This window comes from Stegodyphus dumicola, chromosome X1, assembly GCF_044657685.1.
Source record: "Stegodyphus dumicola isolate Sdum_Otavi_A_Nest chromosome X1, ASM4465768v1".
Classification (NCBI taxonomy): Eukaryota; Metazoa; Arthropoda; class Arachnida; order Araneae; family Eresidae; genus Stegodyphus; species Stegodyphus dumicola.
In genome coordinates, this window is record NC_140780.1 from 234,718,393 (window position 1) to 234,732,519 (window position 14,127).

The window sequence follows — 14,127 nt, forward strand, 5'->3', positions numbered from 1 at the left end:
AAATCTATCAGAACTTTCATTATGGAATAACCATACCTACAGGACAACTTCAGATTTATTATTTCGTAAGAGCTATTTTATTGCTTGCAGTTAAACAAGTTTAACTCGAAAAGCAATTATAACCTATTCGTTAGCTTCGAAAACATTTCTCCGCTATTATAAAATGAACAATTATAAGATTCGATGTAATCATGGGAAATAAATAAATCAAACTACTGCCTTATTTCTTAAATGCCTTATTTCTTTAAAATTGTAATAGGAAAGCCAATGTCCTGCATGAGGATTAGGTCAGGGGTTTTTAATAAACGGGCTCTTCTTCCCTCGGAAGAATTTAATAGTTTCAAGGGGTGGAAATGCGGTCAGCATTTTATTTAGCTGTTATGTATCTAGTTTTAGTTTATGAATGTAAGAAACTACATTTATTCAACTTTTGGTATCAACATCTTCTACACATTTTTGTGAACTAAAAACACGTTAAAAAGTAATCGAAATTTTAATAAATGTATTTGTAAATCCGCAACGTTCATCGGTACTAAAACTTTCATTTTGAGGCAACAAAGACCTCTGCACCTGCCTAGTTACAGCACTGGCACCACAGCTATGCAGTGCGTAAAATATATTTCTGTACTTAATATACTATATGAGGTAACTTTCAACAATGAAAGAAAATATTTAAAGAATGGAAAAAAAAAGGGAGGTATTTGAGGCGTACAGTTATTCAGTACAAAACTGTAAAACACTACGAATGTCAGTTCTTGTTAACTTTTGTTTCCTCCTTCATAAAGTTCAATCACACATATATTTAAGTATACGTCACATACTTCTCGCAGGTTCGTTCTAAAAGCTCTTGATATGATTTTCCCCTTAATTTCCTGATTCTATATTATAAAAGAACAAAACTAACAAATCTTATCTCGTCTCTGAAACCCACGAAATGTAATAGAAAAACGACTTTTCCTTAACAAGTCAAGCTATTGTATGTCACATTTTTCAAATAAAAGTCTTCCTGGTTCTCTGTGTTTTCATAGATAACCAGCATTCAACCAAATAAAGTGGGATTACTCACCGATGTACTCGTTTCGAATGCGAATTCTATCTTTCAGAGACTTCGCTGATATTATGGTACAGTTCACAAAAGCAACGACAGCAGTCAGATATTCCAAGTCTGTTGAATTGTGCAACTCTTCTACGACAACTTTGAAACGATATCTTCCATTTATGGAAATCTGAAATTTAAATAAATCAATCAATAACGTTAACTGCGTTTTATTTATAGCAAAACGATTTATGGAAAAAAAAAAAACTTGCATAGCTTTAGAATCTGATTTGAAATATGTGGCGAAAAACATTTAAATTTTCGCTAATTACATTTACTTTACAAGGTGATATTTGTAACCTAATTTAAAGCATAGATTTTCATGTAGTTTATGCAAATGAAATCTTATCAATAGTATAGATATAAAACGAAATTAATTCTTTCCCTCTTTCAACAGGACATTTATACTACTTCTAAAATGTTTTTTTTTAATAGAATTACTTTCTTTGAAATAACATATAATTCTCCTAGACAAGAAATTTTAGAATAAAAGTTCAGAACTAAAAATACTTATTTGACCAAAGTGACTTTTAAGAAACTAAGGTAGAACTTAATAACTGTCCTCAGATCAATGTTAGAAAAATTTAATACGCTCCGAAACTCTCAACGTTATAGCCCAGTATTAAAATTGGTATAATTTATTTGTAGAAATAAAATACTTTATCCAAGTACAGAATAATAAATAAAAGACACGTAATTCATTATAATTGAGAAACTGAAAAAAAAAAAAAAAAAAAAAAATGCTTTATGCGTTCAGTAGAATCGATTTAGTAGAATGATTTGCGACTTGTAGGAAGTTCGATTGGTGTGGTTTGGTTTATTTCATTACGGCAAAAGACCCGAAGGCTATCTGCCTAAGAGGAGGAATGCCTTCATGGAGGAACTTTGTAAGGGAAACTGGCTCGTATACACTTTACACATGGGAAATACCACGAAAACACCCACGCAGCCAGCCCGTTCTCGGGATTCGAACCTCAGACCGAACTACCAGTGTTCAGCGATTTTACCGCTTGGCCGCTGGTAAGCCTGTAGGAAGTTGAAAGGATGCCATATTCAGATCTAAATAAAAGAACTATATTTATGAACTATTTTGTTAAAATAATGAAATCTGTATGCCTTCCTTTACATACTATTTTCCAGGCGCATTATTTCTATAAAGTCCAGTTCTTATAAATTTTTAAGAGCTACTTTAGTACTTTCGATACTCAAGTTTTATTGCGAAAATATTTAAAAAGTGGAAGTTTCAGTCATTAGAGTAAAGATTTAAAGAAATTCATGCTATCCAGAAAGCGGGCTCTTTGAATATGAAAGCAAAATAGGAGATTTTTTTCCGTTTAGAGTGAGTATTGTTTTAAAAGAGAGGATTTCGTTAACAATCCAAGCGGAACATTTATAAGGAATTACGTTTCCTAGAGAAGGTATGCCTTTGTAGAGGACGTTTTAAGGAAAACTGGCTCACACACCAGTGACACTTTCGAAAAATCACGAAACTGAACCATTCAGCCAACCGTTCGTCTGGGCTAGAACCCAAGTAAAACTAACCAATATTCAGTGGTCTTAACCACTCGCGGAGCCGTGGGTATTCCAGTTATTATGAAGCACTATTTAAATGCAATTTAGGTGATGATTTTAGAGCGTTATTTTGGTTTATTGTTATATGCCAATCAAAAATAAAATTATGATCATATTAAAGCCTCCCCTTGCTTATTTGTTTTTTGAAACTGTACGGCTACGTTACTTTGGAGAATAGTATTTTATTCTTAATTAACCTTTCCTATTTTTCTGAGATTTCTCAAGCTTCCTCCAGAAAGACAAGGAAGTACTTAGATGAGCATACGGTAAGTGAAAGAAAACTGCAAGCATGATTCATGTGTGAGAGAATTAACTGGTCGGCGTAATCTGCCAATAGATTAACATAACATTGTATTAAATTATGAGGAATTTAAAAGTTACTATAGGTAAATAGATTATTTTAAGTTAAAGCCTTCTTGTAGTGCGGGTTTGCCTTTACGCTATAAGGCTTATATACGGGAAGGGATGCCTTCATAAAGGACTGTTGAAGGAAACAGGCTCGTACTCGCGTTACAAATAGAGAAGATCATAAAAACTCCCGAGCAGCTAGTTCATTCCTGAACTACCAGTAGTTAGAGATTTTACTCCTTGGCCGCTGCTGGACCTTTCACTTTATAAGGTATTCCTTACGCCTTCTTAGCCTGCCTTCGTGGTGTAATGGTCAGCCCAATGGGCGCGTATTCGAGAGGTCGAGTCCTCTCGCTGGGGTTCGAGTCCCAGCAAGGGCATTGCTCATTTTTCCTATTTCCTGCTTCAAAAATACCTAATGTATCTACAGTACCCTCCTTTTTTTAGTTCGGGCGCCACTGTAACGACATTAGGCTATTTTAAACAGAAGACATGAAAAATATGCAATGCCCTCGTCAGGACTCGAACCTGGAACTCTCGAATACGCGCCGAGTGTGCTGGCCATTACACCACGAAGGCATGCAGAAAGGAGGGAGAGTCACTTATAATTTCATTAATGGAAATGATTTTATCAGGTTCAATGTTTCTTCTAACCTTCTTCGGAAACATACAATGACCTGACTAGGAACAGAGAGCTTACTAAAGCTATGTTCACTAATTGTAGTAAGTAGACAGGATACAGACGAAGGGTATACAAGACCCTTTATTTTTTTTTATATACAATGACTTCCGTACTTCGGAATACAATGACCCTCCACTCGGGGTCTAACGTAAAAGGTATAAAAATAAAACTAAACTCTAATTTAACTTTAGAATAAGATTGGCCTTATAATAACAGGAAGCGTATGTAGCACAGAGACTGTGAACACTACAATACGTTTAATTTATCAAGAGGATTAAAACCTCTGGCCTGGAAGGCAAATAGCAACTGCGTAACTTCTAAGGTAAGCGGCCTGCTTCGAACTCACTGCTTCCTCTCTCCTGCTTGGCAAAAAGGCCACACTTAAATACTTGGCGTTCGCCAGACAACTTTGCATAAAATCCTTCACGCTTATAATTCTGGCCGGAAGTAGAAAATAAGAAGTGATAGTAAAGATTTAAAATAAAATAAACGTTAGTAAAACTTAAGATCCTTACATACTTCCCGCCAGAGTTAATTTGTTTGAAACTGAGGTCTAAAACGACCTTGTTGAAAACTTTTAGCTCTAAAAACTAACGCGAGGCCAACCTTTTACAATCATAACTTAGCTAGAAACTAGAAAATTTAAAAGAAAGAAATTTGTTACAATAGCAGCTCCCGGGATATACAACAATCTTTTTTTTTTTTTTTTCATCTGTACTGCATCTAAACAGGAGCTTTATTCAATTCTGGTTCCTTCCAGAGATCTGGAAGGAAAACTAGTTTAATGAAATGTTACAGAATGACATTGCAATTAACATATAGAATATACTTCTCTTAACATTCTTATTTCATTCATGACTATTTTAATTATCTCTCCCCGTGCTCTCTGACATGTGTTGTAAAAGAACACCAAACACGTATGTGTTTCTGTCTACGTGTGCCACACTTCCTCCTACAATCAAAACACTAACGTGTTAAAATTCAACATACGAGACCTCTTAACACACCCTACTTTCAACTCTAAACCCAGAGGTACTATTCTGAAAGTGGCTAACTCTAAAGTGTAGCGTCAGAGAGCCTAACTACATCATTCAACCTTTAACACATATTCACCATGATTTAATCTTTACAGTCACACGAATAACAAATTTTTAACATTACTTTCACTTTTACCATATCACGGTATTTCTTAACATTCAAAATAACAGTTCACATGTATACAAGAACATATCAACATGCCGTTAATTTTACACATTTGAAAACATACATTAGTAGTACATTGTTAACTTCTATTCTTTTCAAAGCAAGTGCCAATTCTTTCTACATTGAAATAATACTACATTTCAAAAAGTCTTTCAGACTAAAACTTCTTTCTTGCTAGAATGTTTTAAATAAAATTTATACAATAACTTTTTACAATATTTAAGTCTTTACACAACGCTATTATACATCAACTTTAGTTTTACGCGCGAGTAATTGAAAAACATAATAAGAAAATCGGTCACAACTCATTTCTCGCCCTTTTGGCGATAAAGGTAGACCTCGCATGAGGTAAAACTTCTTGAAATCTGCCACTTGCAGTAAGAATGGAAGATTAACTTAAGTTTGTAAAGTAACATAAAATTTTACTTATCTTTGTAATATTCAGACATCCTTTTCTGGGCCCAGTCTATAAAGGTATAGCAGATAGTAGCTTGGTTGATCCTCCTTCTTGTACGGGCTCGCCCTTCAGTGCTTTCCTCTGGAAGCTTCCGTTTTTCACCAGTACGGCCACCCTTGAACACCTTCCTTTTGTGCTCTGCTTGTGGTCTTGGCCGTTTGAAGGCAGCTGGTCTTGGTGGAACCGGGAAACTTCTGTCGTGATCCTGCTTGGACCTCGTTGTTGGCCGTTCAAATTTTCCTTGTAACTTTTCCTCCGCCGCTGATGGCCCTTCCGCAGTTCGGCGACTTTTGCTGCGGAGAGTTCTGTCGGATGAGTCAATCTTCCGTTTCACAGCCGGGTTATAGTTGCCGTCCTTTCTCCCGGTCCTTTCCACATACGTCGTCCTTCTCCCTTCTTCATTCTGGGGGTGTTCGTGCACTCTGTTTTCTGGACGGTGGAACGGCTTCTTTTTTTTTTTACCTTCAGTTTTTCCGCGGGGCAATTTTCTTTTCACTTGCTTCTGTCTCTCATTGGCTTGCCCTTGTACTTGTCGTTTTCCCACCTCTGGAACTTGTACCTGCGGTGTCTGCCGTACCGGATCCTGCAAAAGATCTGAAAAGATTTTCATTTTATTACGATCGAAGTAGGGTTTAATTTGATCAATATTTGCGGAACAGGTTTCACCATTTCTTGCCTTTAACACTACAACAGCGTGAGTTATTTTTTCTATAACATATGGTCCTTCAAAGCGTGGAAAAAATTTGGCAGTTTTACCTTCTGGTGCTGAAGAAAGTGAATGCTTGATTTTTAAAACTTCATCCCCTACTTTATAAGTTACTCCCCGTCGTTTCAGATCATAGTATAACTTCTGTTTTCTTTGTGCTACTTCCGTATTCTTTTTTGCTTCTTTTATTAGTTTTTCTATATCACCCATTTTAAATTCTGGGGCTCTTTGTTGCACATAAAATAGTTTATCTAACGGTGTTATAACCTTTCTGCCTAGAAATAACTCAGCAGGAGTTTTGCCCGTTGTATCATGTTTTGCGGTCCTAAGGGCGAAAGCAAATTCATTGACATAGTTATCCCAGCTTTTATGAAAATTTTTAACATAACTACGGATAATTTTCACTATATTTCTGTTGACCCGTTCCGCTATATTTGATTGCGGCCGATACGGGACCATTTTTAAATGACGTATGCCCAGTTTTTGGCACATGTCTTCAAATATATTACTTACAAATTGAGGACCATTATCCGATATAACTTTTAGGGGCGCCCCGTATTTTAAAATATATTTATTTAAAATAGAATCAGTAACTAATTTCGCGGAGGCTCGTTTTAAGGGAACAATTTCGGTCCATTTACTAAAATGATCAACCATAACAAGGAGATAGCGACTTTTGTTTAACTGACTTTTTGGGAAAGGGCCCAATAAATCGATGCCGATTATTTCATTTGGAAATTCGGATTTAATACTATTTAGAAACCCGGCCGGGCGGAAATTAATATAATTAACGGCTTGACATGTTGGGCAGGACTGGACATACGCCCTTGTTAACTTTTGCAGTTCAGGAAAGTAGACTGCCTCGCGTACGCGTTGGATGGTTTTTCGAATACCAGCATGAGAAGCTAAAGGGCTGTCATGGAGCTCTTGCAGGATATTTAATCTAAGACTAGCTGGGATAACAGGTCGAAATTCGTTGTTGGAATTCGTAGTTTTTGTGTAGAATAATAGACCATCTATTAGTTCGTAATGGGCCGCCCTATTTCTTATCGCCACAATATCTTGGTGGCTAAAATTTTCAGGATCCTTTAAATACTCATAAATGCTTCCAAACTCAGGATCCTTACCCAGTTCGGTTATTACAGTTTCTCGGGAATTTATTGTACATGCTGTGAGCATTGCCACCTTTACAGTATTACCTTGTTCATCTATTTTAATTCTTGATAGGGCATCTGCTACGATATTTTCCTTTCCGGGGGTATGCTTGATTACCAGATTATATTCTTGCAGCTTGAGTGCCCATCTTATTAACCTTGGGGATAAATTTTTCCCTGAGTACAATCTAGTTACCGCCGCATGATCAGAATATACTGTTATCGGCGCCTTTCCAAAATAGACTCGGAACTTTTGCACTGCTAACAGAACTGCAAGTGCCTCTCTCTCGGTCGCGGAATAGTTTCTTTGTGTTTGATTTAAAGTTCGGCTAAAAAATGCCACGGGCTGCTGATTTTGCGAAAGTACCGCTCCTACCGCATAATCCGAAGCATCCGCTGAAATTTCTAAATTTTCATCCTTTTCAGGAAATTTCAACACAGGGGCTTGCGTTAATGCTTGTTTTAATTTTTCGAAAGCACTATTGGCTTCAGCCGTCCACGAGAATCTTGCCTTTTTCCTTTTTAATTTTAACAATGGCTCAGCGATAGCCGCAAAATCTTTTATAAAGGACCTATAATATGAACAAAGTCCTAGAAAAGAAGAGAGCTTCTTTGCCGTGTTTGGAGTCGGATACTTTTGTACAGCGATTATTTTTGATTCATCTGTCTCGATCCCTTCTTGCGATATTTTGTAACCTAAATATTTTAATTCAGGGGCTGCAAATTTGCACTTTTCGACATTAACTTTTAGACCGGCCTCATTTAATAAAGAAAACACCTGTCTTAAATCCTGTATATGTTGGTCGAGATTATCACTAGTAATAATGATATCGTCTAAATAGATAAATGTGGACTTTCCAAGAACAGGTCTTAACACAATGTCCATGCATCGCTGAAATGTTGCTGGGGCGCCTGAAAGGCCAAACGGCATACGCAAAAATGCATAAGTGCCAGACTTGGTTATAAAAGCAGTCTTAGGCACGTCCTCAGGCCTGACCCCTATTTGAAAATAACCATTCGTTAAGTCTAAAGTCGTCATAAATTTGGTTGATTTTATGTTCCTTAAAATTTCTTCTATGATCGGTAACGGATATACCGGATATTTCGTTATGGAATTTAATTTACGGTAATCAATAGCGAATCTCCACCTTTTTGGATGCTCCAAAGGATAATCATTATTTTTCTTACATAAAACCACCGGACTAGCATAACTACTTGAGATAGGCGTTATGATCTTTTTACGTAGCATATCGGTAATATGCCATTCTATAATTTTTTCCTTATTCTTATCATACCGGTATGGTTTTTGACGAACCGGCAATGCATCTCCGGTGTCAATACTATGGTTAGTAACCTGAGTAAATCCTGGAATATCACTAAATAAGGAAGCAAATTCACTTACCACTTGTCGGATTCTATCTTGCTCGTCATTAGGCAGGTGGTCAAGATTTAACCTTGGCGGTTCAACCTTTTCTACACGCACTGGTTTCATCGTCAGCTTAAGGGACGCTGCATTAAAATCCAGTGTAGCTTGTGCGTCTGAAAGAAAGTCTATTCCTAGGATTAAATTTGCTTGCAAATTCTTTACTATAAAAAACATCACCTTTACTTGTTCGTCCTTGATACGGATGTACAAAGGTACTTTACCTACGCACTTACATTGTTCTCCTTGCGCCGCTAATACTGTTGTATTATCCGCATTATATATGCGGTATTTGCGAAAATACTTTCTAAAAAAGACTTCTGCCACACAGGAACACTGCGCGCCGGTATCCAGGAGTGCGGTGGCCGGGATATTATTTACCAAGACTTCAATCTTCGGAAGAGTTAAATTTTTCACCATTACTGTATTTAACTTGTAGGAAGAGGGGTTTTCGTGGCCTTCAGATTTCCGCACCCTCTCGTCAGTAGAAATCCGTTTTAGTTTAAATTATTTTCCTTTCGGTGCTTTCCTTCTTTCTCCACTGGCCTTGAGACTTTTTTCCTGGGTTGCTATTGAACTGTCGACGTTCGCCGGCTGTTTTTGAATGCTCGGGTTTCCTTGCCCACTGATTCGCTTTTTCTCCGTAGCCATGTGCTTGAGTTTGCTGTAGTCTTGGCGTACCAAATTGGTTTCGCTGTTGATATTGGCGTCTTCTTTCGACGTCCGCCGTTCTTCTACTTTCAAACTGCATTGCTAGCTCAAATAACTTTTCCAGTGTAGTCGGATTTCGTAATTCAATAAAGTCTTGCACTTGGGGTAGTAACCTCGGCAAAATCACTTGAATTATTTCAGGATCCGGACGGTTTCCATACAAGAGCTTGAAAACGTGAATTTTTCTTAAAATAAAGCTCGAGAGGTTTTCCATTCTTTGTTGATATATACTGAAAAGTTCTGTTTCTAATTTCGCACGATCCCTTACAACAGGGAAGGCTTTTAGTAGGGCAGTCTTGAAATTTTCGTAAGTATAGGTGGGACTTCCTGCTTGACCCAAGAGACTTCTGCCGATACATTTGAACCAGTTAAGCGCTTGGCCCCTCAAAGCGCTGGTAGCTAAGGTAACTTTTTGAAACTCGTGCACGGGGTAGAGCATGAAGTGGTCATCCAATTTTTCCAAAAAACTGGTTACCTGTGAGTTTCCATTAAACGTTGCTTCTGGTTTCATCGAAGCGCGCATGGTCTGGACGATGTACCCAAATCCTTCCAGAGCGGCAGCTGGCATTTCTGGATTCTGAGCCGTTTCTGCAGGCAGCACAGGTTCTTCTTGAAATTCGGCCATGGTTATTCTTCGTCGGGCGCCACTATCAGGTTCAATGTTTCTTCTAACCTTCTTCGGAAACATACAATGACCTGACTAGGAACAGAGAGCTTACTAAAGCTATGTTCACTAATTGTAGTAAGTAGACAGGATACAGACGAAGGGTATACAAGACCCTTTATTTTTCTTTATATACAATGACTTCCGTACTTCGGAATACAATGACCCTCCACTCGGGGTCTAACGTAAAAGGTATAAAAATAAAACTAAACTCTAATTTAACTTTAGAATAAGATTGGCCTTATAATAACAGGAAGCGTATGTAGCACAGAGACTGTGAACACTACAATACGTTTAATTTATCAAGAGGATTAAAACCTCTGGCCTGGAAGGCAAATAGCAACTGCGTAACTTCTAAGGTAAGCGGCCTGCTTCGAACTCACTGCTTCCTCTCTCCTGCTTGGCAAAAAGGCCACAACTTAAATACTTGGCGTTCGCCAGACAAACTTTGCATAAATACGTTAACGCTTATAATTCTGGCCGGAAGTAGAAAATAAGAAGTGATAGTAAAGATTTAAAATAAAATAAACGTTAGTAAAACTTAAGATCCTTACAATTTCACTAATTATTATAATTAGAATTTCACTAATGGAAATGATTTCAGTAATAATTATAATTAGAATTTCACTAATGGAAATGATTTCACTAATAATTATAATTAGAATTTCACTAATGGAATGCAAAGGCTTTGTTTGATACTAAGATGTGCTTATAGTAAATTCATTGGTTTCATGCAAAAATTAAAATTTTTAATTAAAATATTGTTTCATTTGTATGAAATAAAATATAAACTATTGAATTATCATGGAAAATATATATATTACGAAGATAAGAAATGAACTGAAATGTTATATAAATTATGTATAAGTTGAATAGAAAAAATTTAAATCCCGTGAATAACAAGTGACTTCAATTCTTGCAATCAAAAATACTAAAATGTTCATAAATATGATATACAGGATGTTTCAAAGGACTGAATGTCACTTTAAGGATGGATCGAGCCCGACGGCTATGTGAAGAAATATCGGAACATCTTAAGCAATGATAATTGCTCCTTTTAGGAAGAAAGCTTACTAAATATGTTTTTTTACGAGAGGAATAAGCAAACTGGCCACGAAAAAAAAAATTTTAATGATGGAATTTAAAAACACTTGCTGCGAGACTCCGAATTTTAAAGTGACTATAAAACATATAAGAAACAAAATCCCAGATTTTAGAATTTCTATAAATAAAAACTTGAAATTCATGCTTCTTTTGGTATTAATCTAACGCAATAGGTATATTTTACAAACTTACATCCAAAAAACTGTAACTAACTTAATTGGCTTTAGAAGTACTCGTACACACCAATGTAAAAGTTTAATGAAGGTTATCTGGGGAAATTTTGATCGTATGAAATTGGAATATTTTTTATTTGACGAATTCAATAACGAATATTTTCTCAGTTGAATTATCTCTCTAAGGTTTCTATAAAAATATAAGTTCTGCATGTTTTCAATAGAAGGTCACATTTGACCAATATTATTTCAAACTGAAAGCTTTCTTTATTTGACGAATTTCTTATGCAATCCTTTTGACCAAAGTTATTTCAATCTGAAAGCTTTCTTTATTTGACTTATTTCTTTGTGCAATCCTTTTGAGTTATACTGTGTACGACGTTTTCTATGTTAAAATGAAATGAGTAAGGTTATTTTTTATTTGTCTCAAAAAAGTAGTGTGGATGATACTTAAATCAAAATACTAACACAGAAAAATATCGAAAGTGCAACCTAAAACTTGAAGCACCGATAAGCAGATTAAGAATGTGCGATTTAAAAAAAAACTTTCTGATAGACGTCAGTTAAAATTCTTTTAAGTGTTAATAAAATTCAAAAAAACTTTTTCTCAAATTTTTGAATCCCCCCCCCACCCTTGAAAAAATTTATTTTTATCAGTCTAGAATGCTTTTTCATCCACTGCAATAAGAACAGAACAGAAAAAAACTCGTAGTCTTAAAAAAGAGTTTACATGTCTTTTAAACCTATTAAATCATGTTAAAAGTTCTTTAATAGGATTTAGATAGTATCATGTTGTTTAATAGGTTGAAAGACATGTAAAAGAGTTTACATGTCTTTTAACCTATTGAAAATTCCTATTAAATCAGGTATTGAAAATAAGTTTTCTAGTTAGTTAAAGGATGGGTATCCGCAAAGTTAACATTTCCCAAGAAAAAGTCATTAGCCAGAAATTCACTTAATAAACAAAAATAGAGAAATAATTTTATTCTCTCATGCTTTTTTCTCTAGCAAATCCTTTCTCTTCTTTGTATACGTAGAAAAAGTCATTTTTAACCCTAGAACAAAGTGATCTCAAGTACAACCCACCGGTTTCATTCAAGCTTTGTGAACTAAACATCTTAAGTGATAAACATCTTAAGCGTAATTCATCATAGGTGTTTGAGGTTCAGGTTAAGCAAATAGTTTCTAGAACCATATACACCGGGATCTAAATAATTGAAAGACAGAAATGTAAAAATAAATGTAAAATTACTTAAGTTGCATTCATTCAAAAATACTACACTTACTTTGTAATGTTCCAGTGTTTCCAAAGCTCTTTGGTAGCCTTCTGCATTGTAGACACACAGAGCCCCCAATAACTCAAAAACTTGCTTTTTAACGGATACATTTGATGTGTTCAAAGCTGAAATATTACAGTAGAAATTAATCATATTATCTTATAAAAACGTCCATTTAAAATGATTTAATCAGTAAAATAGTTAACAAACCAACTTTTCATGCATAATTTAGTTTACCAGCTTTTTTATAAGAAATAACTCAAATTGCATTTTCCATACGGAATTGATAAAGAATTTTCAATTAAAAAACCGGAAAGTGGCTAATTTCAAATGAAGATTTGAAACACATTCTACGTGTAACAATTAGGAATATGGAAACCTTTTAGATTTAAAGTTATTTATAAAACCTGTAGTAGAAATACTAGAAATACTACTTTAAAACTGAAAACAGGACAGCGAAAGCAAATTTCTGTATTCAAATGCAATATATATATATATATACAGGGGGTTTCAGAAATTCGGTTACAAACTTTCAGGAAAGACAGAGTACTCCTAGACGATGAAAAATCACATAGCAATGCATGGTCGGAAATGCTTTCCTGGCACGGTAGTGACAACACAAAACACTAGAAAGCAAGGACACGAACAGGGTGACAAAATATGTTTATTATGCTTAGTATAGCAGAAAATAAAAGAAATAAGAACCAAATCGGACAATGATCATCATCAAAGAAGGCGTTTGAAATCACGACTCCGGAACGTGATGCAGGCTACACCTCCGGCGCATGGAAGATATGATGTTCTGGAAAATACCAGGCGTGTCTCGGACTTCCCCAGCAGCTGCCACGATGCGTGCAACAAGTTCCTGAGCACTGTTTCGTACACCAGAGTCTTGTTATACCCCCAAAGAAAGTAATCAATGGAAGCGAGGTGTAGCGATCTTGCTGGCCAATGCACCGGACCACGTATGCCGATAAGGATACGTTGCATTCAGATGGAGACGCAGATCAAGGCTGTTAATGTATGCAAACATTTAACATTCCCAACATTTTAGCTGCACTGAGCATAATAAACATGTTTTTCCACCCTGTTCGTGTCCATCCTTTCTTGTGTTTTGTATCATCACTACCACGCCAGGAAAGCGTTTCAGACCACGCATTACTATGTTATTTTTCATCGTTTAGGTGTACTCTATCTTTCCTGAAAGTTTGTAACCAAATTGCTGAAGCACCCTGTCTATGCATATCAGTGTGTGTATATCACATATCATGGTAATAATTTGAAATACAGAGCTGAAGAACATGAGCAGTATCGTGTGTCAAAGAGAAAAATTTAAAGTTCCTTGCGAGAAATGGAAAAAGACGTTGTTGCATTTATGACATTAAAGTTTTTCAATATTTTTTTCCAAAAAAGTTTATAAGGTATTTCTCCCGCTTTCTTTGCATGCCTTCGTGGTTTAGTGGTCAGCACACTCGGCGCGTATCAAGAAGTCCGTGGTTCGAGTCCCGGCGAAGGCATTGCTCATTTTTCATCTCTCCTGCTTTAGAACAAAAACCT

General features: G+C 36.0%; 1 protein-coding gene across 1 annotated transcript in view; it reads right to left on the reverse strand.

The window, feature by feature from the left end:
* Window positions 1-14,127, reverse strand: part of LOC118195464 (uncharacterized) — a 210,775-nt gene that overhangs the window by 65,377 nt on the left and 131,271 nt on the right. Inside the window, exons 4-5 of the mRNA XM_085807142.1 lie at window positions 12,580-12,695; window positions 1,067-1,226 (exon numbers count right to left, since the gene is read on the reverse strand). Coding sequence (XP_085663268.1) covers window positions 1,067-1,226; window positions 12,580-12,695 — 276 coding nt within the window. The remainder of the gene's footprint in view (window positions 1-1,066; window positions 1,227-12,579; window positions 12,696-14,127) is intronic.